Source organism: Beta vulgaris, chromosome 8 (assembly GCF_026745355.1).
Source record: "Beta vulgaris subsp. vulgaris cultivar EL10 chromosome 8, EL10.2, whole genome shotgun sequence".
Taxonomy (NCBI): domain Eukaryota; kingdom Viridiplantae; phylum Streptophyta; class Magnoliopsida; order Caryophyllales; family Amaranthaceae; genus Beta; species Beta vulgaris.
The window spans coordinates 17,649,641-17,677,381 of NC_079209.1; the positions used below are offsets into that span (position 1 = coordinate 17,649,641).

A 27,741-nucleotide genomic window follows, 5' to 3' on the forward strand; every position below is an offset into this window, starting at 1 on the left:
GATCATACCTTGGGAAGATCCACCTACTGATGAACTACTTATAGTACCCCTTGAACGACTTATAGTACCCTTGGAACCTCCATAGCCAGTACTCCTGGATGTGCTGGATTGTGACCTACTTGCTGTGCGATTTGGTCCACTGGATTCAGATAGTGGTGAAGGGGGTGGCACATATGGTACATTTCTATTCATTTCTCTTTGCTCCAATCTCGCATACATATCATTCCAATACTAGACTCTTGGTCCCATAGGAGTTTCTCCAAGTGCCCATGCTTCTTTGGTCAATTCCACCTCCCTTTCTACCTCTTCTGGAATCCCTCTCCCGAATTAAATTTTTGCTTACATTTTCCATATTAACGCCATCATCCTGATATGCCCCTTTGGCCATAAATAATACCAACATTCTCCAATAAGTCATTTTGAAAGTCGTCCATGGTTCATAAGATGGCAAGGTCTTAATTAAGGTATAAGCTTGAATTTCGGGGCGGGAGAACGAGTTATGATCTCCTTCACTGTAATTTTCATTCCATTCTCTTAGTCCTTCCTTCACTTCCATCATATGAATGATAGGCTCTTCCCAGCAATTAGCTTTCCAGGTGTCAGGTCAATCCTCTACTGACACAGATCTTCTACTCATGCTTGAACTGCTTCCACTTCCAGCCGCGGAAATAAGGGAGGCTTTAATGGGAATCAAGGAAGATCTTCTGGAAAAGCATACGCAATTAAATCGGAGAAGATTGATACACCAGAGACCTTGGAGATGGAAGGTAACGTTATCTCTGGAAACTTTTTAGTGTGTAACAACCTGGCGAATGTGTTATTTGATATTGGAGCGTCTCATTCCTTTATATCTGATAAGTTTGCTAGGGAAATGCAAAATAAACCTTGTGCGGAACCCATAAGTATGTCGATTTCCATGCCAAACGAGGATTCAGTTAGTTGTAAGTGGGTCCTTCGGGATTGCACGATTCAGATAGCAGATTCCGAACTCCTCGCAAATCTAATACCATTTAATTTAGAGTCATATGATGTTATTTTAGGAATGGATTGGCGTAGAGCAGTGATTGAATGTTATCCAGATAAAATAAAGTTAGAATCACCATGGGAAAGTAAAGTACAATATCAAAGGTGTGTTTCTAGGGGCAGTAAATTGTTAAATGTTATAAAAGAAATAAATGTCAACAGTATGAGGGAGAATGCAGAAAATGAGATTTTTGGTTATGAAGGAAAAGATGTCACAGGAAAGACCAAGAATATTCCCGTGGTTAGAGAATATCCGGACGTGTTTCCGGAGGAACTGCCAGGGCTCCCGCCTAAGAGAGTAGTGGATTTCCATATTGAATTAATACCGGAAGCCACACCTATTTCTCGAGCCCCATATCGAATGGCATGGAGATGGTAGAATTGAAGAAACAATTGGAGGAACTATTGCAGAAAGGTTATATTCGACCAAGTGTTTCCCCTTGGGGAGCACCCGTGTTATTTGTGAAGAAAAAAGATGGAACCATGAGACTGTGCATCGATTATCGAGAAATCAATAAGATTATAGTGCGAAATAGGTATCCACTACCCAGAATTGATGATTTATTCGATCAATTGAAAGGCGCAGGGATCTTTTCTAAAATAGATATACGTTCCGGATATCATCAGATGAGGGTAGCAGATGAAGATATTTCTAAAACTGCATTCAGGACCAGATATGGTCATTATGAATTCGTAGTAATGCCATTTGACCTTACTAATGCCCCTGCTGCATTTATGGATTTGATGCAGAGATATTTCAAGCCATTCTTAGACCGGTTTGTGGTGATATTTATTGATGACATTTTGGTCTACTCAGTGAATTGTGAAGAGCATGCAAAACATTTACGAATGGTGTTAGATGTATTGAGACGGGAAAAGTTATATGCAAAACTCAGCAAGTGTGATTTCTGGTTGGAGTTAGTAGTGTTCCTGGGTCATGTAGTCTCAAAGGACGGTGTACCAGTAGATCATGAGAAGATTAGAGCAATTACTGAATGGCCAGGGAATGTAACCGAAGTTCGCAGCTTCCTCGGATTAGCAGGGTATTACCGACGATTTGTTAAAGATTTCTCTCGGATTACATTACCCATCACCAACTTAATTAAGAAAAGCACTAGGTTTCAATGGACGGAGAAGTGTGAAAAAGCGTTCCAAGAGTTAAAAAGAAGATTGACTAGTGCACCTGTATTAGCATTACCAGCAGGAGTAAGGATTTGAAGTATATAGTGATGCTTCACAAGAAGTTATAGGGTGTGTATTAATGCAAAATCAACGTGTGATAGCTTACGCTTAACGCCAGTTGAAACCCCATGAAAGAAATTATCCGGTGCATGATTTGGAATTGGCAGCAATGGTCTTTGCTTTGAAATTATGGCGGCATTATTTATATGGGGTAACCTGCAAGATCTACACAGATTACAAGAGTTTAAAGTATATCTTCACCCAGAAAGAAATGAACATGAGACAACGGAGATGGTTGGAGTTCATCAAGGATTATGATATAGATATTCAGTATCACCCGGGAAAGGCGAACAAAGTGGCAGATGCGTTAAGTTGCCGACCAAGGCGAGAAGTAAACTCAATCATTTCTGTACCAGAAGAATTGTATAGGGAGTTGGTACAATTAGACTTGCACCTGGTTAAGAAAGGAGATTTACAAGGAAAACTAAACGATGTCTCTGTTCAACCTTCTTGTGTATGTTATTGACATATTTATACATGCAGTGGTGCTGTTATGAATTTAATCCAGCAACTAAAGGAAACCACTTTAATCCTTATTTTGGGTCCCCAATATTATATCTATTTCTCTTTCTTCTTTCTTTTTTTTGAAGGAGAAAGATGAATTTCATTAATTTAAAGCCATACAACATCTACATCGATAAGAAAGAATAACTAAACACAAATAACCTAATAATTGGGTAAAAAATCCATTATTGATTGCAAATTCGTATTAAATTATCAACGAACTGTATCTTTCCAACAAACAACAAACCACATAAACCAAACTTTAAACTCCCGCAAGAGGAATTACCAGATCAAAATCTAAACACCCACTATTGTAGACAAATAACCCAATAATTGGGTAAATAACTCTCTAACATAGAGACAAAAGAGGTTTATTGTTGACGAAATCTTAAATCTAGTTTTTAGTTTTCATTAATTTATCTTTCTTATCTCCCTTAAATGACAAGTTCCCTGAGTCTGACCTAATCTGAGTTTATTGTTGTGAGAAAAGAATGATAATATGATATCCAAATCATCCAACTTTAGTATACTGAGGCTTGAGGGGCTGGTGGTGTTGGATAATGTTTGGGATAATTGGGAAGTACATTCAAAAAAGATTTAGGAGGAAGATTAAATGTTGTGAGGCCAATGTGCGCAATTCTAATATCTTAATAAGCGAGTCAATGATTCCTAAACATGAAGCGTTATTGCACCGTGCATCTGACCTTGACAGCATTTTTTCCCTTAATGATTTATCCTTGAAAATATCTAGTTGATTTTTTTTGGCTATGAAAAATATGCTTAAATACCATTGTCGAATTAGGAGCTTCGTTCTTACATTTTATTTTTGTTGCTTTTTGGTCCTCAAAATGTCATTATTTTTGGGAAAATTTGCGAAACACTACCTATTATCAACTATCAAATATATCTTTGAGTGGCACTATCAAATGACAGATTCCATTGCTGAATTCAATCAATGGGCCCCAAATCTTCCTCACGCAATTTTGGAGGTTATGCTCTTCAATCTGCCATCTCCCTGATACATAGCATCATGCTGAAGACCAAAAATGTTCATATTGTGCATTTAGCAGACAAGTAATTACATCTGCCTTCAAAATTTTACAAAATTTGTAATTAGGGTTTTTATGTTTTTGAATTTTTTTGTGCAAGTTAGGGTGTGGGAAATTGGGCATAATTATGCGTAATCGTTATGAATTAGGGATAATTGTTCATCAGGCCAGCGGTAAATTTTGGAAGTGCGGCTCGTATTGCAATGCAGGGTTCTAAAAAATGGAATAGGGTTTAATTTTTCATTTGGGGTGTACTAATGGAATTCATTAACAGTTCCATTATTTGGTAGTGTCAATCAAAGAAAAACTTGATAACAAGTAGTTGTTTTACTAAAAATACTACACTCTCTATTATTTGGTAGTGTTTTACTAAAACTAAGGAAATTTTGTGAAACAATACCTATTAGTTTTCACTTTTGAAAGAACTACGTAGAGTTTAGGGTTATTTTCATTTCCTACTAAAGTGTACATGGTTTTCTACTCCTCTTAAAAGTTAGAATGCAGATTTTTTTTTTTTTTTTAAAATGAGCTTCATCTGGGAAATCTTCCGTTGACAAAATATAGACTGGTAAAAGATATAATGTAGTTAGTGTCATAATTTGGTTAGTGTCAACTGTCGTCTCTGTTTCCCCCTCAGGCACTACTTATTGGTCAATTGGGTATGTGCAGATGATATGTGAGTAATTAGGAGTTTGTAAACTTCTGTAAAGTAGCGTTCCATAGGTTATGGACAAAAAATTAAATGAATACTAAACAATCATTAAACTTTGCACTTTTTGATTCAGGGATATGCAGCTGGAAATGCCATCCCGAGTCCCCTTAAAAATGTGGAGAAGGGATTTTTGAATAAGTACTGGGCTAAGTGGAAGGCTACCCACACAGGCCGCTGGTACTGTCTTTTTATTCTGTTCATTAGTTGTAATGTGCACCAGAAATTTGCTTCTCTTGTTTTGTTCTTTAGGTGACCAACTCTACATCATCAGCATAGGTTGTCTAAATTGTAGTGACTGGTGGTTTCTACGGGAGCTTCCCTGATATCAAGGGTTATGAAGTTTTCAGTTTCTGTTTTTGATGAATTTATATCTGATGCGGTTGCAACGCCAATAATGCATCTGTTGTTTATTTGTTATCATTGTTTCAAGGATGTAAGAGTTTTGGTTTTACACCATCTGGAGTTATATTGAAAATTGTCATCTAGTTGCATTCAGTTTACCACACTTGAACTGGGATAGGAGGATTGTTTGTACATTTGTGTTAGGAGTTGCTCTCAATAGGGGTCCTAATGTTGATTAATTTTACCCACTGCTGTCACCCTAGATTGTGATAGAAGAGGCAATGCGTTGACATATGTTTTTAATGAACTGTAGTAGGCAAGGGCCTTCAAGCTATCCAAAGGAAACCTGACAAATGAATGATATGCAGAGACATATAATTTTAACTACACCAACAAACCTTGTAAAACAAATCAGTATGCTTGTGTTGAGTTCCCATGTGACTCAATGCTCGAGTCCTGATGTTACCAATTGGTGTATCTGTCACTTTCTTGCAAACTTCATTCATGGCAGGTATGTTTTAATTGGTTCTTGATAGATGCTTGTGCAGCTCTGCCATGTAAAACTTGGGTGCATGCTTAGTGGAACCAACATAGTTCCATATTTTAGGTTGGAGAGCTGTCTGTTAGGTTTAAAAGGGAAAATAGACCTAGCTTGGCTCCTCTACACCCCTTTAGATGATTGAGTGGTTTTATTATTAATAGTTTTAGACACTATCTATTGTGTTACTGGTTGATAATGATAGTTTTTCTCCCCTTTTGCAGCCGTTCGATGCCCCATATTAAGACATTTGTTCGTTATAATGGTCAGAATCTAGCGTAAGAACACTTTGCTTGATCCCTTTTTTTTTTGATAGTGATTGTTTTCAACAATATGCACCATAGGGTTCTGAGACGTGTTTCATATATTACAAAACAGGTGGTTCTTGCTAACTTCAGCGAACCTCAGCAAAGCTGCTTGGGGAACCCTCCAAAAGAATAATTCTCAATTGATGATTCGTTCTTATGAGGTATTTGACACTTTGATGAATATGAAGGAGATACTTCTTTGGATGTGGACATGTGGTAATGTTGAAGATACGTGGTTACCTGCATATGTGTTTAGGATAAATCCTGGAAGACACCCTATATAATAGTATTGTCAATTTGTTCTCTTCATGCCTTCTTTCTTTTATTTTATGCCCTGCTTTTTTCATTTGACATAGTACTTTGTGTTCTACAAAGGAAATCACAGTTTGGACGTAGATGAGACTTAGGTGAGAGAAACTTTACACTCTATACTCTATAGTCTTTCCAACCTAATGCCTTTGTGAAGAACAACTATTTTCCTGTTGTGAGCTTCTGAATTTATAGTTTTTCCTACGTCATAATTTCTTTGTATTGGTGCGGATGTAAATTTCTTGGATAATTTAATGCTTGTTTGTATGAAATTGAAAAAGGCTGTTCCATCACCTAACGGCCATTAAGTGAATATCTTCAACTTGCAATATCATAGAAAGCTGTCTTGTAACATGTATCAACATCTTTTATAGACATCTATGTCATTGCATTAGATGTTGCAGTACTTTCATAAAGCTGTTACGTGAATAATTTTGAACATGAAGCAAACTTCAATTCTTAATTAACGTGTAGAAATTTCAAATGTGTTTCTTTTCCTCAGAATTTAAGGTCAGGTGTTGGAAAGTTAAAATAAATATTTTTAAGTATGATATGAAATAAATTATATCAATTCCTGTTTAGTGTTTACAATGACGTAGAGGCTTTCTTCCACCATGTCAATTCATGCCACAATGGCCTTGTACGATGGAAGCCCCGCTAGATGTTAGTTTGGGAATTCCATGACCATTACCAACCCACTGCTGCTATTAGGACACTACCACTATTTTTTTTTTACCAAGTCCTTATACTGTTACGACACATTTGGTAGGTAAATAAAAAGTGGTAATGGTAATGTAATTATAGGTAGTATTCATCTCTAACCACCATTTTTTTCTTCACAAATTTTTATTACCACACATTACTACTTTGGAAGTGTTATTGAGGTGTATCGAAAAATTATGAAGGGAAAACATGTTCGGGATTGAAGTTTTGTTACCATATGCATTAACATGAGAGTGTTTTTCTTATAAAATTGCATATGATTTCGTTACCATTACTACCATATATTGCCGGTCACCAAAAGAGCTGCTAATTCTCCTGAAGTGTTATTTTGGAGCTGGTATGAAAATAGTTAGGTGTCAATTGTGTTTATGAGAGTTCACATACTTCTGTTGGGGTTGAGATTTTGGCTTTTGACCTCGAGCTTCCTTGTATTTCCAGTGTCTTCCGGTAGGTTTTGTAATTTGTATGCCATAATGGAATCCGCTTACTGTTTGATTTGGCTGTAAAGATGTGTTGTCAAAAGGAGGTGGTATTGTAGCTGTCTTGTGGAATGAAGTCTTGAAAACAATTGGATTTGACAAATCGAATAATACTAAGTTGATAAATAAGCATAAGAAACTTAGGAGAGATAAGTAGGGCATACTTTACATAATTTAAGATGTTACGTAATATAGATATGAGTAAGATGTAACTCATTCACAAACAAACAATTAAGGAATTAGTTTATAGTGCATTTATTTTCTCTCATACTTACTGTTTTAAGTATTAGTGAGTTTCCATTACGCTTCCAACAAATTGGTACGAGAGCCACGTTAATAGAACAATAAAATGACAACAAAAAATAACGTCGTAGCATTCCAATATCCAAGGCTTACAAAGGGAAATTATGTTAGAATGAAAACAATTCTTGGAGTAAGGATTTTGGGAAATTTTCGAGAAAGCTTATACAAAACATCATGTTGCGGTTGTATTGAATGAAATCCAAAAGGATGCTTTTGAAAATGAGAGGAAAAAAGGACAAAAATGCACTTATGGTCATTCATCAAGGATTGGATGATGACATGTTTGAGAAAGTTGCAAATGCAACAAGTTCTAAACAAGCTTGGAATACTCTTCAAAATTCTTTTGAAGAAGTAGAGTGAAAAAAGGTTCGTCTCCAAACTTTAAGAGGAGACTTCGAAAAACTCGAGATGTTGGATAAATTATCCATCTCAGATTATTTTGGAAGAGTTTTGAATGTTGTAAACCAAATGAAGAGACTTGGTGAATCTATTCAAGATTGTCAAGTTGTCGAGAAAATACTGCTTTCTCTTAATTAGGATTTCAGCTATGTAGTGGTTGCTATTAAAGAGTCGAATAAGGATTCGAAATCTATGACTATTGATGAGTTAAGTGGGTCCCTTGAAGTCCATGAACAAAGAATATTGAAGACAACAAAAGAGGACGGTGATCAATAGGTGTTGCAAGCAAAAATCTCTTTTAAGGGAGATACATGTGATAGACAAAGGTTCCAATCACGTGGAAGAGGCAACTATCAAGGACGCAGGCGACGAAATGGTCGTGGTGAAGCTCTTCAAGGAAGAGGGCGAGATGACCATAATTCACATCACTTTTATAGAGGCGAATCTTATACCCAAGGTCGTGGACTAGGTGGAGGAGTAAATCATTTTCAAAAGGACACTAATAAGGCTAATGTTGAATGCTAAAATTGTGGAAAATATGGACATTATTCATGGGATTGTTTAATAAAAAATGTTCATGAAGAAACAAATCTGATTGAAGATAAGGAAGAAGAAGCAAACATGTTATTAGCTCTCAAAGTGGAGGATATAAGAAATGATAATTATACATGATATCTAGACGATGGAGCAAACAACCACATGACGGGAGACAAAACAAAATTTGTTGATCTTGATACAACTATGGCAGAAAATGTGACCTTTAGCAATGGTTCAAAGGTATCAATTGAAGGAAAAGGTACAATCATGATAAAAATTGAAAGATCCTAGTCATAAGTTAATTTCAAATGTTGATTATATTCCTAATATTAGAAGCAACATCTTGAGTATGGGCAACTTTTGGAAATTAAGGGTGCAAGATTAAAATGGAAGAACGAAAGTTATGTCTTCGTGATAGAAACTCTAACCTTATTGCCGTTTTTATGACGAAAAATAGAATGTTCTTAATAAACCTAAAAACGGTTGGACTAATGTGCTTGAAAACACGTGTTGAAGATCCTTCTTGGAGGTGGCATATGAGATTTGGTCACCTTAATTTTGAAGGACTAAGGGAGCGTTTGGTTCATAAAATGGTATGAGTTTGGAATCAGGAATGAAATTAAGGTGGTATAGGTTTGGAACTTGATACTTAATACCATGTGTTTGGTTTTATTTGGGAATGAAATTTTTATTTCTATTTAATACCTAGAGGTATTGGTATGAACCAAACCCACCTCCCCCCTTGGGTTTCTAAACCCCATACCTTATGGGTTTGAGGTATGGGTTTTAAATCTCTCAAATTATTAAACAAACACTAGGTATTGGTTTTGCTCATTCTAAACTCATACCTCATACCAAAATCGTATGAACCAAACACTCCCTAAGAGAATTAGAAAATAAGAACATGGTAAAAGGATTGTGCCAGATTAACTTTGTGAAGCATGTTTGGTTAAAAAGCAATGAATAAAGCCATTTCCTAAACAAACAATATCAAGAGCTATGAAGCCATTTGAGCTGGTGATGTGGCCATCTTTGCCAAAGCAGTAATAATGATGTTTATCATTGCACTTTTGAGTTTGCCTTCACATTTTTGCATTGTGCTTGTATTCTCTTTCCATTTTTCAAATAGCATTCATGTCATTATAGAGCTTGTATTAGCATGTGTATAGCTCCTCCTTGTTATATACATGGGTTTCTATTGTCTTTCATAGTATTTTGAGTTTACAGCTACATGCTGATTTTCTTGAAAAGAATTTGATGATTTCTTCTCACTAAGATGTGATCGGAACTCATCATGGGCCTTACATTAATAATGAATTTCATGCTTTGTGTTTAATCTGTCTGAATGACCAGCTTGGCGTGCTGTTTTTGCCTTCTGTTGTCAAAAATGGTTGTGGATTTTCTTGCACGGGTAACAAGAGCTCTTTAGAGGTATTTTCCATCCTGTTTTTATTGTTTAGCCTATGCAATTCTGTTGGAAATTGTATCAGTGTAGGCGTGTATAGTCTGATCTCGTAGTGACAATGGCAGGATACAAGGGGATCAACGAGTAATTGTAGAAATCGAAAGATAAAATTGGTTACTCTGACTTGGCAAGGAAGAGATAATGATGATGATTCTGATTCTGAAATAGTCTGTCTTCCTGTGCCATATGAACTTCCTCCAAAGTTGTACTCCTCTGAAGGTCAGTTCTTTTTCTTAAAAACTGGTATTGTGTTGTTTTTAGAAGGTCATTTCTTATCAAGCGTCTAGACTGGCTCCTCGTGATACCTAGATCTTCGTGAACTTCCCTTTAGGCATGTCTCATTTTTTTTTTCTTTAAATGCAGATGTTCCATGGTCTTGGGACCGTAAGTACATGCAAAAGGATGTTTATGGTCAAGTTTGGCCCAGACGTGTCAAGCTTTATTCTGCTCAAGGTGACTAATACTTTGTTTGGATAAGACGTTGGGGAAGGGTTTAGGGTTTAGGGAAAGGGGCCCTTGTTTGGATAAGAGGTTGGGGAAGGAATGGGAGGGAGAGAAATGGATCCAATTTCCCTCCCTATTTAATGAATATCATCCTTCCAAAATTTGAGAGATTTGGAAGGATAATGAAGCTCCACGCCTCCATCTTCTACGTTGCTATCCAAGCAAAGTCTATATCGGCACCGAATACTCCAAAGGTGGCATGAAACTGCATTTATGCGTGCTCTGACACTGAATTTATTGCTGTAGTGAACTATAATTATTCTTGAAGGTGTGCATTGCCTCTCTGTCTTAGTACTCGTTTAATGTGTATATAGTAGGGTGCCTGTGGGTTCTCTAATCTCTGACTATAATTGCTGCTCCATTAGCTTAATTCTCTTAGTTACTTTGCACTTTCTTTGGATAACAATGACGAAGGAAAGAGTAGGGGAGGGAAGGCGAAGAAAGGGGGAGGGAGGAGTGAGATTGCATTCTTGCTTTCCTTAGTGGTTGATGACAATAATGTCTGGTACCACCGTCATTCAAAGATATTGAGGTAAAAGAAATAAGAACAGTAAACAGGTGCATGTTGAAGACATAACTTACTACTAGTATTTCGCTAGCATAGATCTTTCACTAGTGAAGACTATTTATATTGTATTTCACGAGCATATATCTTTCACGGGTGAAGACTTTTAAATGTGACAGTAACACTTTGAAGCAGTTTCTTTTTATTAACACAAAGTACTACTGAAAGTAGAGAATCTAAATCGAGGGTTGGCCAATGTAACAAGCTTATTCTCTACTTTCAGTTTTAGAAAAAGAAGGCTTATGTGTTTTGCAGTAATAAGTGTTGAGCATATATTTCTCATCTTCATTGTTATTTTGTTTGTAATGTAACAAGCAAGGGGATTTATTGGCAAGTAATATATCCAAAAAGATCCCATGAAGGTGAATCTAAATCGAGGGTTGGCCAATCTTCCTACCAGAATCTCTTCTTTCAATAGCCTCTCTAGAGATTGAAACTTGGCCATATTATTTGCCATTAAATCCCCCCCCCCCCCCCCTCTCCTCCTCTCTGCATGGAGTACACTTCAATAGAATTTCAGAGACCATGCAAGCATCTCTTGGATTTGGAGTTCAAATATCGATGAGGCACTCATTCTGCCTCATTCTGTCTATATCCACCACTGACGCATGTCCAATGCTAAACTGTAAAATGCACGCTTCATGCAACTTCTTAATTTTGGGGGAGGAAGTATGCTTCACAGAACTGCTGTTTTTGATAATGAATCTATGCTTCACATATCTTTGAAACTTGATTCCTAATCGATATGAAGAAATACCAAGAGATGCCTGCATAGGAGTCTAAGAGAGTGGACAAGTGAAGATGCTTCAGTAGACTGCTGTTATGGCAATATGTGGTGTCTATGGTTAGAAAAGATTGTGTGCATTTTCTCGTGATTTACTCTTTGGACAGAATTATTTATCTATCGTTTTGGCAGGCTCAGATGAATGGCGCAATAACAGTTACTTGGATGAGATATTCAGGGAAACAATTTGCATTTGCAATTAATGTTTGCTGATGATGTATACAAGAATACTTTACATTCAGGAAAACAATTTACTTTACATTCTATATTTGCTGATGATGTATACAATAATTTCATTGAAAAGTGTTTGCTCAATTGAGAGAGAAAAAACTGGCAATCATAAGTACTAGCTTGAGTATGATTAGAAAAAGCTTCCATTACATCGATTTGACAAATATACAACCCCTGTGGACTTGAACAAGACTTACTAAAATGTTGGTGGGATAGCAGCTTCTGTAGGGGTTTCATGGGACCCATATGTAGACGTACCCTGTTCGGATGCAATGGGATCTACTATTTGTGAGGGTGTTGGATGATTTATAGAGCTGGAGCGAGATCTATTAGGAATAGAAGAGGCTGTCTGACCATTTGAAAAGTGGTATCTAGATGTTGGAGCATTCTCATGGAGTAAAAAGGCTGGCCCATGGGGAGTAGTGAGGTAGTTCGTTGTCTTTGCTGCAGTAGTCTCGAAAAGCTCTGATTTACTAGATTTAAATAGATATTGATGAGACTTGTAGGTTGATTGATAAATGTCCATCAAAAGCGGGTACTGCTGTAAGGTGAAAAGTGTAACAGGGATTGAGGCAATTAAGGCGATAGGAATTGGAGCCCATGTCACACCTTCTCGGAAAGTGATGAAGAATGTTGCGGTGAAGGCTACTATCATGGTTGCTATTGAAATGAGTAGCAAGATAAGCCCGCTCATGAGCTTCAGTGGCAACGATACAAGGAAGTCTTGCTCTGCATACCTTGAAGTAAGGATTGACAAGAACATCAATACTGAAGCAGTTGAGGTGAACAAAGATACCCCATTTGATATGGAAAAAACCACGAAAGAAGCCCTTTTTTGTAGGACTGGATATCCTTTTTCGTTAATACCTCCTGGTAATTGGAAGGCTGCTGAGAACACGACTGTAGCTATTAGAGTTGCAACTAGAGCACATGATTCTGCTGTCTTCTTCATCCACTCCTCCCCTTTTGTCCTTAATCTTTCATGCTCTTCCCTAAACAATGCATGAGGTGTTTTCCTATCATTGTTTTCAGCTTCAATGTACTCAGGCCTGACTATCTTCTTCACTGCCTGCAAACTAGACAATTGTTATTATGGAAACCAGACAAATGACGGGTAGTCTTTATGGAAGATCAATATACCTTCGACTTAACTAGTACCTTGAACCACAATATTTCCCGTTGCATCTGCAAAGTAGCCCCAGATACGCAAGCAAGCCGAGGTAAAGGTGCCAACTTGCCAGCCAAGTGCAACATGTTATTTCCGTCATCATCTTTGTAAGTAGCTATTAAATCTTTAATGGCTCCAATTTCATATATAAGTTTAAAGATCTCCTCTTGACGATGGGTAACGGCTATGTGAAAAATAGTATACCTATTTTCATCTACCTTCCATATAAGGTCAGGATAAGATCGGATCAACGTTGTTAAGAATTCAACCTTTCCTAGTTTAGCCGCCACAAATAGTAACCGCCATGGGTAGCCAATCAGTTTAGAGATTTCCTCTTCCTTCCTTTTGATGACTTCATTCCATAGGCTTTCTAGTAGCTGAAGTGCAACTTGGGGCTCCATGTTTTTATCGTGACTTACATTGGTCCCTGAAAAGAAATATTTCATTAACTTAATATGCTCATTAATACATTTGTGATTTATCGCGAGGTTGACTAGGCGAGTGTCTTGGAAGTTACATTGCAATGAGAACCTCTTCCAAATGCTCAGTTGACAATCGGCTGGCTTTAGTGGCTTTCTAGCCAATGCATGTAATGCAGTCTCCTTCTTTGTATCCCGAAGAAGGGCCAGGTACCGGTGCTTGCTTAGAATATGCAATGCGACATCTGTGCTATGAAACATCATACAGGAGAAGGTAAAGAAATTAGTATTTGTTATTTGAAAATATACTGCTTTACCTGTTATACTCAGACTCGACTAAAAGCATGTGTTAAGGTGTCAGATTGTCCTTTTAATGAAAAAATTGCATGTTCAAGTGTGTATCCAGTATTTTATATGAGTAGTTGAGGTGAAACAAAGAATCCTATAAACATAGTCTATTGTTGTTGTTGCTATAGAAATTTGGCTTACCGAACATATCAGTGTCAATTGAGCTAGTAAGTAACCCTATTCGATCTTGGTCTGTCATTTGTTCGTCACTGGTGACTTCAAGAAGGTACCATACCATATGTCGATCCCCGAGCAAGACGGCCATGTGTAGTGGGGTCATTCCTTGACTACCTCTAATGTTTGGCAGCTCTTTGTTTTTTTCCACCATCACTCTTGCAATTTCTACTACTCCACAAACAGCAGCAAAGCAGAGGGCTGTGTTTCCAAGTTTGTTGGTTAAAGCAAGAGATTCTGCATCCATCATATGAACCAGCTCCTTAACAAGATGGAGATGCTTGGCTGCTGCTGCTATGTGAAGAACTGTTTCCCCACCTTTAGTGATCTTTAAGCGAATCCATTTTGGAGAAATACGAGCAACAAGTTCTATTGCTAAATATTCACCTCTAAGTGCTGCTCGGTACAACCTCACTCCATATGCCAAGAATTCCTCACCTGATACATCTACAATGCAGCCAAATAATTACATCTACAAAATATTCTTTGCTTAATTTTTTTAATACCCACAGAGATTTCTGTGTTGAGAGTAATAATTTATCTGGCAGCTCAATACCTTAGTGACTGCAAGAAACTGATCATGTGTGAAAAAGAGAAAGTTTATCCATATTTAATACTCGTATCATCGTATGTTACTAGGCTTAACTACTTGAAAGTAATACTACTGCTATAACGTGAGATGGTTTCGTTAGAGAGCAGTTGAACTCACCAGTTTCGAGGTTAGTATGAGAAGCAACTGGAATTGGTGTGGGATGTGGTGGCGCCGGTGTTGATGAAGGTGGAGGGAGTGGTAATGGTCGAGCTAGAGAAAGAGGACGCAATGGAAGTGCGTCTTCTGCCAACCCTGAATTATTCATTTATTGGCTTCTAGTTTTGCCGTACTTTTCTCTCTAGTTGTAGAAAACTTTATGGTTTTAGTACTTAGGCTATGTTCAGTTCACCTGAAATTTTCTGATCTGAACTTATCTGCTCTGATCTGATCTGATCTGAACTTATTTTTTCTGATCTGATCTGATCTGAACTTATTTTTTTTGATCTGATCTGATCTGAACTTATTTTTTCTGATCTGATCTGATCTGATCTGATCTGAACTTATTTTTCAACAAGATCTTATCTTTTATAAAATATATTATTATTTATATTATTATTACTTTGTAAATCATTATTATGCAATACATTATAAGATATTCTTTATAGTGTTACTATTATTATCATTTTATTTCTATTACAACTTTTATACAACTTTTATTATTAATAATAATTATTATTATTATCATTATTATAAGAACAACAATAATAATTATAATCATAATTATTATTATTACTAAAAATAATTATATAACTCAAGTCATTATTTTATAAGAGCACTTATACAATGTTTCACACTTTCCCTTAAAAAAAAGTTTCACACTTGAGAAGTCGGCAAACTGAACTCTTTTTTTTCCATATAAAATAGAACAAGATATACAAACAACTATGACTTGAGCAAAAAATAAATAAATATCGTGCAACTTCAAATAGCTAGAGAGATTTGAAATTCGGTAGGAAGAGGTATACCGAATCTAAATTTATAATTTGTATCTCACACTTAGCTTATTTTGAAATGTAATCCGAACATAGTAGTTTCGTTATATGAACTTGAGATATCATATATTTTATATTTCTTATTTTTGCGTCAATCTTATGTTCTTAACACGTGGCTTTTAATTTTCTATTATTTAATAACAACAAAATAACTTAATATAATAATAACAATGACATGTATAATGGTAACAAAAGATTAATAATACACCAATATTAATAATTAATAAGTACAACAACAACAATAATAATAATTCTTTTGAACAAATGTACTAGTAAATAATAATACCCCTTTGTATTTTTTTTATCTTTGTCACTTAGAATCTTGACACTATTCACAATAAGAGATAATCTTTTAGATTTTTCTCAATATATAAGAAAAAATATAGTCATGTGGGGTCTTGTTTGATTCGTCTCAATGAGTACTTTATTAATATTCAATTATTATAATTTTTATTAATATGTAGTGAAAGATATTTAATAATAATAAGTTTTTAAATATAAGCATGATATGATCTGAACTGATCTGATCTGATCTGGTCTGATCTGGTCTGGTCTGGTCTGATCTGATCTGATCTGATCTGAACTTATTTTTTCTGATCTGATCTGATCTGAACTTATTTTTTCTGATCTGATCTGATCTGATCTGATCTGATCTGATTAGATCTGAAATAAGCAAAAATAAGGTGAACTGAACATAGCCTTAGTATTATGATTTAGAAACTAAGTTGCTTCGACTAGAAGGCATTTCTAATCGATTGCCTTTATGGTACAAAGCGGATAATAACTATGTGGCTAAGTGTTAAAACGCTATTTCCGACGTCGGCTTGACTTGTATAACTAATTAACCACTTCTAGGAAACTACAGAAGTATATAAGTCAATATTAATTATTAAGGCTGTGCGGATTGGTTCGACTCCAAAGTTTTGTCTTAGATAAAAACGCGTAGGTAGTTAAAGGGAAAGAGGAGCATATCGGAAACAAGACGTCCAATTATATTTTCGTTTTAATTTTATTTATGTTTCACATTTTTTCCAAACACATTTAATTTTTTTTTTATTAGAGTAGATAATTGGTTCGAAGATCAATCTTTACTAAGCTATTAGCTTTTAGGGCACACACCAGCTCAAAGCCTGGGTACAAGACTAAACAACCAAAAGTATATGCCTTAACATATTGTTGGGATGAGGATTCGAATTCCGGACAACATCCTAAAATTCAGAGTGGTATTCCATTGAACTACCATATTTCCCTTCCCAGACACATTTCATGGATTAGTAAGATACACTATTAGTGATAGTTTTTTATTTTCTTCATTTACAAATAATTTATTTGTGCATTGAGTTGGCTAAGCTGCTTCACCTATTCAACCCATGTCTAGCTCTAATTAATTTTCTTTCTCCAATTTTCAAAACAACACATCATTATTAGGCTATCATCAGTGGTAGTATATTAAAAGATGTTCTTAAACAAGAAACGATGTGACATGATGTTTTTCCTTAGTGTGTTTTATTGTATGCAATTTACATATACTATTTTTTTTGGAAATTACACTGCAAGATTTAATCTCCAACTTTAAACTTATATGTTAAAAAGTCTTAACTAATAAATTAAGTGATATTTGGTATTCTTTTTCTTTTTTTTTGAGGGGTTATTTGGTATTATTATTTTGGAGTAAAAAGCTATTTTAAAAACATAAAGAGGCACATATCTTCATATTTGGGGTGTAAGTGGGTTCGATTTTGTCAAATTCAAATTTGGTCTTGTTTTTTGGACTCGAGAAAAAATGATCCAAATCCAATCCAAACTATTTTTTTGAGTCCACTTCGGTCCGAATTATTGAATTATTGAAATTTACAATGTTTTTTCATAATTGAATTATTGAAATTTGAAAAATTGGACTTATACATCTATTCCATAATTTTAGTTACACATTTTAAAAGTCTAACAAAATCTAAATTGTAGAATACAAAACGTAACATAGTTAAAGTAAATTTGGCCATTTCAAATTTCACTTCTCACTTTGGACATTTTGAGGATGAGTGCAAATTTTAGCCCAGGTAAAAAATTTAGAGCGTAAATGTAAAAATCCCAAATTTTCAACAGAAAATGTCAAAAGAATATTTTATGAGTCTAAATTATATATTGTATGTTAAATTTTATTTTGACTAGATTGTACTTATTAGACTTCAAAAAAGTAAGTTCAAATCCACTCTGAAAAAATTTGGATTCAAAAATTTGAGTTTGAGTCTAGTCCATATATTTTTGAGTCTAAAACCAATCCGACAAGTTTAGGTTGGAGTAGATTGGATTTTAGACTTTTTATCGTCCACTTATATTACTTCATAAACAATAACTCATTTTTTTCATTTTCTTTTTGGTAGATTGAAAAGCAATGTCTCTTTTAACTTTGCTTTTTCTTTCTCTTCCCAAATTGCTTTCACTCATTTAACCATATGGAGATTGGAAAAGAAAGTTTTACATTCGAAGAACTTGTATACGCTTTTACTTTGTTGTAGACGGAGATGAGAATTCAAAGCAACGGGTTTTGGTTATTATTTCCTATGTAAAATCTTAATGTGAATGCTAATGAGTTAAGTACACAATAGGGTATTGAATTTTGCCTTTTGTTTAAGTTTGGGTACTGAACTTTAAAAAGTTCTAGTTTAGGTACCCAAAACTAACATTTGTAGTTGGTACTGAACTTTGATATCTTACTGTTATTAGCACCGGAAAAAAGGAAAAAGGTGACGTGGCTTAAATTACATATTCTTTGCTTAATTTTATAAAATAACTTTCTTGGAATTTTGAAAACACATAAGCATCAAATTGAACAAGGATAGGAGTTAGCTCAAGTGGATAGAGCGCTCCCCCTTGGCCCCTGTGGTCAGGGGTTCGATCCTTTCTCCCAGCATTATGTTGGGGTATTTCCTTAGCATGCTATGCATGCCTTACCAGCCAATGTGTTGGTGTTTCCTACAGGCTAGCCTTGTAGGGGTTAGCCTTTGGGCTGACTTAATTTCCTAATAAAAAAAAAGCATCAAATTGAACATAGTAACCGATATAGCAGCAAATCTAAAATCTAAATTCCAAAGTAAACAACATAAATTAAGTTAGAAAAAAAAGAATAAAAAATTTACTTGTTAACTAAAAAAAAGAGAGATTTTCAAGTGATTACCTAAAAATCAAATCACTGGAACATTTCTTTGAAGAAATCGCGACCTTGGAAGTAGACACAGCAGAGGATGAGCATCTTCTGCTCACTTTTGGTAGAGTAAACAAAGGCAGAGAAGCAGACATCATCATGAATTATAAATCTAGTACAAAAACAAATTCTTCAATTTACCATGAAAATTAGTGTGAAAATCAAGTGAAATTTTAGTCATCAAATTATTGAAAAAAAAAACGAGAGAATCATGCGATTTTGACGAATTTTCTGGAAGAAAGAGAGAGAATCAAACAAAATGTTACAATAGTCACAAGAAGAAGAATAAAAAAATTCATGAAAACAATCAGCAACAACAAACAAAGAGTATGAAGAAAATAACGAAAAAAAGAAGAAAAAGGTGATAATGATGGTGATATTGATAGAAAGCTCAATTTTATTATACAAATAGAGTAAAAACAAGAATTTTAGAATTTGATTTCTTGTGATTTGAGTCAAAGTGAAACATTCAAAATGAAATTGAAGAAGAGAGAGAAAGTTAGACGATTAGTTAAAGATCATTTTGTTCACCTTTTGTTCATGGTTTGATTTTAATTGTAATTTTTCAATTGACCATCTCCTTTTGACGGGATTTTCTCATTAAAGATCCTTTCTTGCTATGGGATATGACTCCATTCATTGCTTGATACTAACTCTTGTAGAGTACACAAGTTGTAAAATAAAATTGCCCAACCCCGAAGTGTAATTTTTCGGTTTCAAACCCAAAAATTTAGAAATTGTGATTTACACACAGAAATTTAGAGATTGAAGAAACATAAGATGGTGTTTTAGAAACAAACAAAAAATCACAAAAAAAAAAAGAAATGGCAGCGGAGTTTTAGCAGGGGAAGAGAGAGAATAGAGGGGAGAGGAATTAAAGGAGAGAGAAAAAAGTTTGCCATGTCACCTTTTTCCTTTTTTTTGGGTGTTGATAACAGGAAGTTATCAAACTCAATACCAAACTAACAGATGTTAGCTTTTAGTATCCAAACTGGAACTTTTTAAAGTTCAGTATCCAAACTGAAACAAGAGGCAAAGTTGAGTACCCAGTTTTGTACTTAACTTGAATACTAATTGGACATCCATATGGAAAAACTTCATCAGGATTGCGCTTGAAGCCTTGAACTATATGTGTTTTGTTTTCTCAATTCAATATTATTCCTTAGGTACAAAACTCACTGTATATGTTGTAGAGCAACATAGTTAATTGTTAATTCCATCTTCTAATTTTCCAAATGAGCATGTTTTCTTGTTTCCAATTTGCGTAAGTGAATTTTTCCCAAATGAATGAGCAAATGTTTCGAAGCAGCATTATTATGGCTCAATTGGTGGCAAGGTAAACCTTAATGGTAGATACCGATACACCCAACCCAAGTTCATAGACAATCGTAAAGTATCAAGCCAAGACAGTCCAGCCATGCAATGGGAAGAGGATGATTATCTGTAAAAGGAATTTAGCAGCATACATTTCTAATCACGTGACATGGATACTTGATGCATACATAATCAAATGACAAATATCCTAGATCTTTAGCATAGCAACACAATTACCTGTTTGCCTAATCAGAACAGAATTATACAATATTTATTGAGTTATGACACTAATTTTTCAGGGTTAAGAATAGTTCAATTGATAAATATAAAGAATGACTAAACGAAATGAGTAGAACTTTTCTGATTGTGCATCAAGTTGATATCATTATATGGCCCGCCAATGTTTCAAGAGTTCAGGGGACTGTTTCTGAAGACAATTCATCCAGGGGATAAAATCTAGGAGTATTTTGTTCTGTTGCACAAGGCGCTACTATCTGTGAAGGCGTAGGACGATGTGAAGAGTTGCGTCGAGGGATGAAAAAGCTAAATGAGGGTATTGGGTGGATCTTAGCTGGAGAATGCTCAGGAGGAGAAAAATCATACTGGGTAGAGATATTGAAAAGCTTTGTTTTGCTTGACTCTACTAGGAACCGATGAGATTTGTTGGTTGAGCGATATATGTCTACCAAAAGCGGGTATTGCTGGAGGACAAAAAGGGCAACCGGAACAAAAGCGATCAAGGCAATAGGAACAGGAGCCCAAATAATACCTTCACGGAATGTTATGAAGAACGTAGCAGTGAAAGCTATTATCATAGTTGCTATGGAGACAAACAGTAAGGTGAGCCCCAGTACGAGCTTCGTGGGAAGCGAGATGACAAAGTCACTCTCTGCATAACGTGAGGTGAGGATAGACAGAAACATCAGTACGGAAGCTGTAGAGGTGAACAACGATACTGCATTCGATGTGGCAAATACTACAAACGATGGTTCCCTTAGTAAGACAGTACTACCTTTGTCATTAACACCTCCAGGTAGTTGGAAGGCAGATGAAAATACCACTGTAGCTATAAGGGTACCGACTAACGCACATGATTCAGCAGTCTTCTTCATCCATTCTTCTCCTTTGACCCTTAATCCTTCATGTTCTTCACTGAATAAGGCATGAGGAGTTTTTTGGTTCTCATTTTCAGCTTCAGCATACTCCGGTCGCACAACCTTTCTCACTGCCTACAACCAAGCAAGTAATACATTGTAAATTAGTAATCCTTTGGTTTGGCGTACAAAGTTTTACTTCTTAGGAACTTCCTCTTTCCAAGGAGTGCTAAAATTTGTTTGGTTCAAAATTCTAAATTTCACATGAAGAATAAGCAACTTCTCATTTTCGGTCAGAAGCAAATTAACTTCCTTTGTGATTACTACTTGTTTGGTTACAACCACTTCAAGGGGACGTGAGACTTCCTAGGATTGGATTATTCACTTGTTTTTCAAATGGATGAGATGGGGGAAGTGAGACTTCCTTGAGAAGTCGAAATTCTCGTGGAGCATGAGAAGTGGCTTAGACCAATCCTCCTCTTTTGGTATATAAGTTACACTTCTCATGTCAATTCCTTGGAAGTGCAAATCATGTCAGCCGAATATGATTAGGCAACTTCCTAGGATAGGGAAGTATCTTCTCATGGCAATTTGCCAAGTCAATCAAACAGTGGCTTTTATATTGAAAATAGAAAAGAAGGGTTCACATCACATGGATTGGCAAAGTGCTATCCTCACCTTGAACCATAATATTTCGCGTTGCATTTGCAAAGCCGCTCCTGAAATAGAGTTAAGCCGATGGGGTGGTGCTAACTTGCTAGCCAAATGTAGCATGTTATTTCCATGATCATCTTTAAAAGTAGCTACTAAGTCCTTGATTGCTCCAATCTCATATATGAGTTGAAAAATTTCCTCATGACGATGCATGATAGCAATGTGGAATATAGTACGCCTGTTTTCGTCTACCTTCCATATCAGATCAGGATAAGATCGGATCAAAGTTGTTAAGAATTCAACCTTCCCCAATTTTGCTGCAACAAACAGCAACCTCCAAGGATAGCCTATCAAGTTAGATATATCCTCTTCTTTCAGTTTGATGACTTCGTTCCAAAGGCAATGTGTGAGTTGAATTGCAAGTTGTGGCTCCAACCTTTTTTCTTCATTTATGCTACCGCCTGAAAAGAATGGACTATAATGAATTTATATGACATTTAGTTAACCAAGTTTGACTATCAATGTTACATTATCATTTACTCATTTAGCAAATGTACATTTCATAGAGAAGCTCTTCCAAATGCTCAGTTGATGGTCGGCCACAGGTTTAAGAGGTTTACGAGCCAACGCATGCAACGCAGTCTCTTTCTTTGCATCTCGTAAATAGGCTAGCTTGGAATCCTTGCTTAGAATAAACAATGCCACATCTGTTTCAATGGAACATCAATCATGAACGATATGAGAAGATATACACTATACAACTTGAATAATAATGGCAATGAATTCGGTAAGGAAACCACATGTTGATATTACATAATAAAGAATCCCATCCCCAACATTTAAGTATATTCCTTAATCATATACTCCCCACGTTTCAAATTATAAGGCATGTAAATCACTTTTACGCATATTAAGAATTTAGTTAGTTTTAGTTAGATTTGCATAGGTAATAAGAATTGACATTAAATATTGTATTTATAATAGAAAATAACCTATAATCTTATCTTGATAGTATAATGTTGCATTTAATTTTACATTGGTAATGTAAAACGCCTTATATTTTGAAACAAATTTTTTTAGCTTAAATGCCTTATAATTTGAAACAGAGGGAGTATGTGTTAACGGCCGATGATTAAAGTATATGAACAAAATAGATGTTTTGGGTGAACAAGCATTACCATGAACATTGACATGAGATTTTTCTACCAAGTTTACAAGTTATTCCAAAATTATTATCATTACTATGACTTATTACCGCCTACCATATGGTCTATATCTGAACGCCACAACACTATACTTTGGACATCCATCTTTATGACCACTAACCAAACGGGCCACAAGTGAGATGAAGAAGAGCAAGTAAAGGAATTGGCTTAATTACCAAACATATCAGTGTTGATTGAACTGGTAAGTAATCCAACGCGATCTTGGTCTGTCAATTGCTGTTCATCAGTAACATCAAGTAGATACCATACCATTTGGCGGTGGCCTAGCAATACAGCCATGTAAAGTGGAGTCATCCCTTGAGTTCCTCTGATATTTGGCAATTCTTGGTTTTTCTCCACCATAACTTTAGCAATCTCAACAACACCAGAAACGGCAGCGAAACAAAGTGCTGTATTTCCGACATTGTTAGTCAGAGCTAGAGAATTGGTTGACATAATGTGAACTAGCTTCGTAACAAACTCAACATGTTTTGCTGCCGCTGCAATATGTAGCGCTGTTTCTCCGCCTTTTGTGATCTTTTGGTCAATCCAAGAAGGAGATTGAACATTGATCATGTTGACAGTCGACCAATCACCTCTCATGGCTGCCTGATAAAGTCTTACGCCATATAGCAAGAATTCCATGCTTCTTGTATCTATTGATTATATTGAAAGGGAAATGCATCATCAAGTATTTGCAAATTGCAATATCACTGTGGGTTGTGTTTATGTTCACGTTCTTACCCTCTCTGTTTTTTTGATGTAACACTTGATTATTAATACATTCACTCGAAAAATAAATGTTAACATATAAAAAAAAACAGAGGAAGTATAGTTTAGTACTTTACTATAGTTAAGCTCCATCTATTTGTGTAGCTCACAAATTTGTTTAAGCTTGATTCATTTCGAAAATAGAAATTTATCTATTACAAGCTCGGTTTGTGTGGCTCGTTTATTAATTGAGTCGAATTTATAAATATGCTTTTGTTTATAAACGAGTTTGTTGTGCTTTCATAGATAATTTAGTCAGAAGGTAAAAGGTAAGTGTAAAGAATTAAATTCATATACATATATCAATACACATAAGATTAATTAAAGTGGTTTATATAATCAATTAATGTAAGAACTATTCATTATCGTAAAGAGAAAACTAATTGAACTTCTACTTATCGTCCGAAAGTTATTTAAAATCACTTTTACAAAAAGTTAGAAATTACATTTATAATCATTTCTTTTTTTCCCCAAACCATCACCACCATCCACCTCCTGCCAAGTTGCCACCACCACCATCCGCTTCTTGCCAGGCTGCCACCACCACCCACATTGCCCAAACTAGCAGCCCCCACCCCCACCAGCAGCCCCTCTCTCAACTCAAATTGCAGAGTTCGTCGGCCTTTCTCTTAGCACCATTGCCAATCCAACTCAACTCAACGAAGCTACCCACCATCACTATATTCGCTGGCCTTTCTCTCACCACCATCGTTGATCGTTTCTTCGAAGTTGTCATCTCTCACCATGGCCAGATTATAACTTCTTCTCTTCTTTGCGGAGAGATTCCAGGACAAAATCAAAAAAAATTGGGACCATGGGGGCGAACGTCCCGCCTGGACATTTCACACATGGCTCGAACATCCAAGCTAGACCTTCAGGTTATGGGTGGAACGTCTAGGTGGGACGTTCGCCCCCATGCATGGTCCCAAAAGAATTTTGATTTTATTAGGAGATGGGTGGTGGTGGAGGTGGCGAGTGGCAGGAGGAGGTAGGTGCTCGCGGATAGTGGGTGGTGAAAAAAAGAGAAAGGTAAAATAGTCAAATAAAAGTGATCCCGGGGCAATATTAAGTAATTTTTGGGTGATGTTTAACAATTCCGAAAACTATCCATACATCATATTGAAGATAATTGAGTTTTACTTTGGGGAAAAAAGAGATTGTTCAAATACTAATAAACTATTATTGTTGTATTGATGTTCAAACTCATTTATAAATTAAGATCTAAATTATCTAAACTCTTTATTGAATACATGGAACATAATCGATTTTTACAAAAATAGTAGATCAGGCGGTCTAATTTAAACATAAAATTAGACATACTCAAGCATACATTCTCCTAACAAGTCCATTCAATCTCACTCTAAACTAACGCTATCCCTAGACATCTCACACAAATCTAGTCTTTCCTTCACTTCTCTTTCCTTTGTTTCGCTTTGAATTTCGAATTAGAGCATGCAATATTAAAAATTAACTCGATAGTCTTACAAAAAGGGTTAAATAGTCACTAAATGGATTGAAAAACTGTAATAATGGATCTAGTTGTTGTATCTTACTAACTTTTAGATTTGTTATTCCTCATATTATAAACAAAAAATCTCATCATAATAATAATGTATTATGCAATTGTAGTTTTCCCGTACTCCTACCTTTTTTTTCATTTTAAGGGCTTAATTTTAAGTCAACACAGGCTCCTCATAATAGTCAAGACGATCCTGAGAAGACTTCCCTTTACTAGTTGGATGCTCTTTCTTTGTAATTTCCATAGGCGGCATGAATTGCCTTGTTTTTTGTTTTAATTATTTATTTATTTAATAGCATTTCCTTGCTGGTCACTTCCCGAAAAAATTCAAAAATGAATAAAGGTTGAATGAGATCTACGATGTTTCAATAAGTCAAAGCTCATGGACGGCCTTTTTTTTCCTTCTCTCCTTCATTTTGGCCTCTGAAAAATGTGGTCAGCGATTTACCGACTACCGAATGGGGAGGAGAGAGAATTTGTAAACAAACTAATCCAACTTGTGGTAATGTGAGACTTGAGAGTTGACTCCTAGATTCCACAGATAGGGTGGTGTATCTTTGTCTAATTAATACTCTTAAATCCTAATAGGTAGAAAATAGATACTTTATCCATAATAAATGTTACACTTTCGATTTTAGACAGTAATAAAAAAAATGTTACACTTTTCATATTAGATAGTAACAAAATAGATACATTTTTTTTCTTTATTAGTTTGGTAAGTTTTAAGTGATGAAACTACAAAACCACCCTTACTATATAAATGTAAACATACTTAATGAAACTAACCTATATATACTTAATCATTAATTAAATCGCTAATAACAACCCATCTCCTCTTCCACCAATTCCAGCCAGATCCTCTTCTACTTCTTCACCAGATCTTCTTCTCCTTTTGATGATTGGTGTTTGGTGGTGATTTAGGAGTGGGTTTACGGTTTGGTGCGTGGTTGGTGTTTTGGCGATGATTTGGGAGTGGGTTTTGGTGCTGCTGCGAGTATGTCCGCGTTGTGATGGTGACGGTGATTGTTTGATGCTAGTGGTGGTTATTTTAGTGGTGGTGGTCGTGGGTATGTGGGGCCATATTGGTGAAATTTTTCATAATTAATTTAATTATATATCCTCTAGTCCAATTAATCTCCCACTAAGAAATTTTGCCTAGAATTCCGTTTTTTGAAAAGGGTAACATCTATTTCGTTACGAAGGAAGTATCAAATAATCCTTAATCACTTAGTTGTCAATCTACGTTGCTATGCTTTTACCAAATAGTACTTGGTCTAGTGGTTTGGTTTGTATCTCACTAGAAGCACTTTGGGGGTGGGGATTTCCCCTTACCATTCCTCTTACTCCTAAAGGACCTTGCCTACAAATGCGGGTCGGGTTAACCTCGGTAATTTTCTGGTTCGATTAGGACGCCTTCTCCTTACTTTTTTAAAAAAAAGTTTGATGTGCTTTTTGATAGAGTATAAATCTATTCTTGGGGCCTCAACCATCAGCTTAAGCTTTTGGTTCAGTTGGTCCTTTGACATGGTATCAAGAGCCAGCATGACAAAAAGATCACGGGTTCGAATCTTCTCCACCCCTCCTTTCTGAGTGGAATATTACGAGGGAGACCTGTTTGGTTGAGTTTAAGAATCTTCAACATAGTCATGACACTATATATATATAAGCTATGATATAATACCACACAAGTTATGACGTGAATTTTACTAGAATATGAATTATAAAGCATACAAGTTAAAGAAGCAAAGGCGCTTACCTGGTTCAGGTAAAATATATTGAGGTGGAGCTCCAATGACCGTTGATGGTAGCGGTAGAGGTAGAGATCCAAGTTGATGTGAAAGTGCACCTTCCTGGACTAGGATGTCCTCCGTATCTTGCCTCATTTCTCCAATTCCCCCCTCCCACATTCTTGTTTACCGAAACTCTTTTAGCCTTCTAGGAAGATGTTGGTTTATAGTGAAGACTAGATTAGGTCTTATTTTTGAGGAAAAGTACAGTAGAATAAACAAGAGTTTGATCGGAAACCTTTTGAGATGTAGGGATACCTAAAAAGTTCCTCTATTCTCTTGATATTTGTTGCCAAAAAATAAAAAGGTTGTAAAGTATTTTGGATTTTGGAAGCTCAATACAATTCTCTTACTAATACATACAGAAAATGAATATGGTGATTTTGCAACAATTTTTTTCTTCTTTGGGGTGCTACTCTCAAATAAAGCTACTGCTTGAAACTTGGTAGGAGTGAAATGTGTAGGCTACAAGGTCAATTTATTTT

The 27,741-nt window shown here is 35.7% G+C and overlaps 3 protein-coding genes across 11 annotated transcripts in view; 1 reads left to right on the top strand and 2 right to left on the bottom strand.

The window, feature by feature from the left end:
• The window catches only part of LOC104882954 (tyrosyl-DNA phosphodiesterase 1), a 26,205-nt gene extending 14,116 nt beyond the window's left edge, over positions 1-12,089 (top strand). For 6 of the 7 annotated variants that reach the window (XM_048634790.2, XM_048634791.2, XM_048634789.2 and 3 more), the window contains 7 exons: positions 4,604-4,707; positions 5,635-5,688; positions 5,789-5,879; positions 9,822-9,899; positions 9,999-10,152; positions 10,297-10,386; positions 11,919-12,089. In XM_048634790.2, the coding sequence (XP_048490747.1) occupies positions 4,604-4,707; positions 5,635-5,688; positions 5,789-5,879; positions 9,822-9,899; positions 9,999-10,152; positions 10,297-10,386; positions 11,919-11,989 (642 nt within the window). In that variant the 3' untranslated portion in view covers positions 11,990-12,089. Of the gene's footprint in view, positions 1-4,603; positions 4,708-5,634; positions 5,689-5,788; positions 5,880-9,821; positions 9,900-9,998; positions 10,153-10,296; positions 10,706-11,918 lie in introns of all 7 variants that reach the window. The other variant, XR_007268960.2, reaches the window with a different exon arrangement.
• Positions 12,024-15,207, bottom strand: LOC104882955 (ankyrin repeat-containing protein NPR4). 2 transcript variants are annotated; one of them, XM_010667391.4, is made up of 5 exons: positions 14,836-15,207; positions 14,094-14,573; positions 13,703-13,849; positions 13,158-13,612; positions 12,024-13,086 (listed from the first exon to the last, which is right to left on the bottom strand). In XM_010667391.4, exons 1-5 carry the CDS (start codon positions 14,981-14,983, stop codon positions 12,214-12,216), a joined length of 2,103 nt encoding a protein of 700 aa, XP_010665693.1. In that variant the 5' UTR covers positions 14,984-15,207; the 3' UTR covers positions 12,024-12,213. The 2 variants fall into 2 exon arrangements, with proteins under 2 accessions (XP_010665693.1, XP_010665694.1); XM_010667392.4 differs by having other exon boundaries at positions 13,176-13,612; positions 14,836-15,204.
• Positions 15,208-20,326: 5,119 nt separating this feature from the next.
• On the bottom strand, positions 20,327-27,721 carry LOC104882953 (ankyrin repeat-containing protein ITN1). 2 transcript variants are annotated; one of them, XM_010667386.4, is made up of 5 exons: positions 27,226-27,721; positions 23,356-23,835; positions 22,532-22,681; positions 21,999-22,435; positions 20,327-21,455 (listed from the first exon to the last, which is right to left on the bottom strand). In XM_010667386.4, the coding sequence occupies exons 1-5, from the start codon at positions 27,374-27,376 to the stop codon at positions 20,640-20,642; spliced, it is 2,034 nt and encodes a 677-aa protein (XP_010665688.1). In that variant the 5' UTR covers positions 27,377-27,721; the 3' UTR covers positions 20,327-20,639. The 2 variants fall into 2 exon arrangements, with proteins under 2 accessions (XP_010665688.1, XP_010665689.1); XM_010667387.4 differs by having other exon boundaries at positions 23,356-23,928; positions 27,226-27,366.
• Positions 27,722-27,741: the final 20 nt, after the last annotated feature.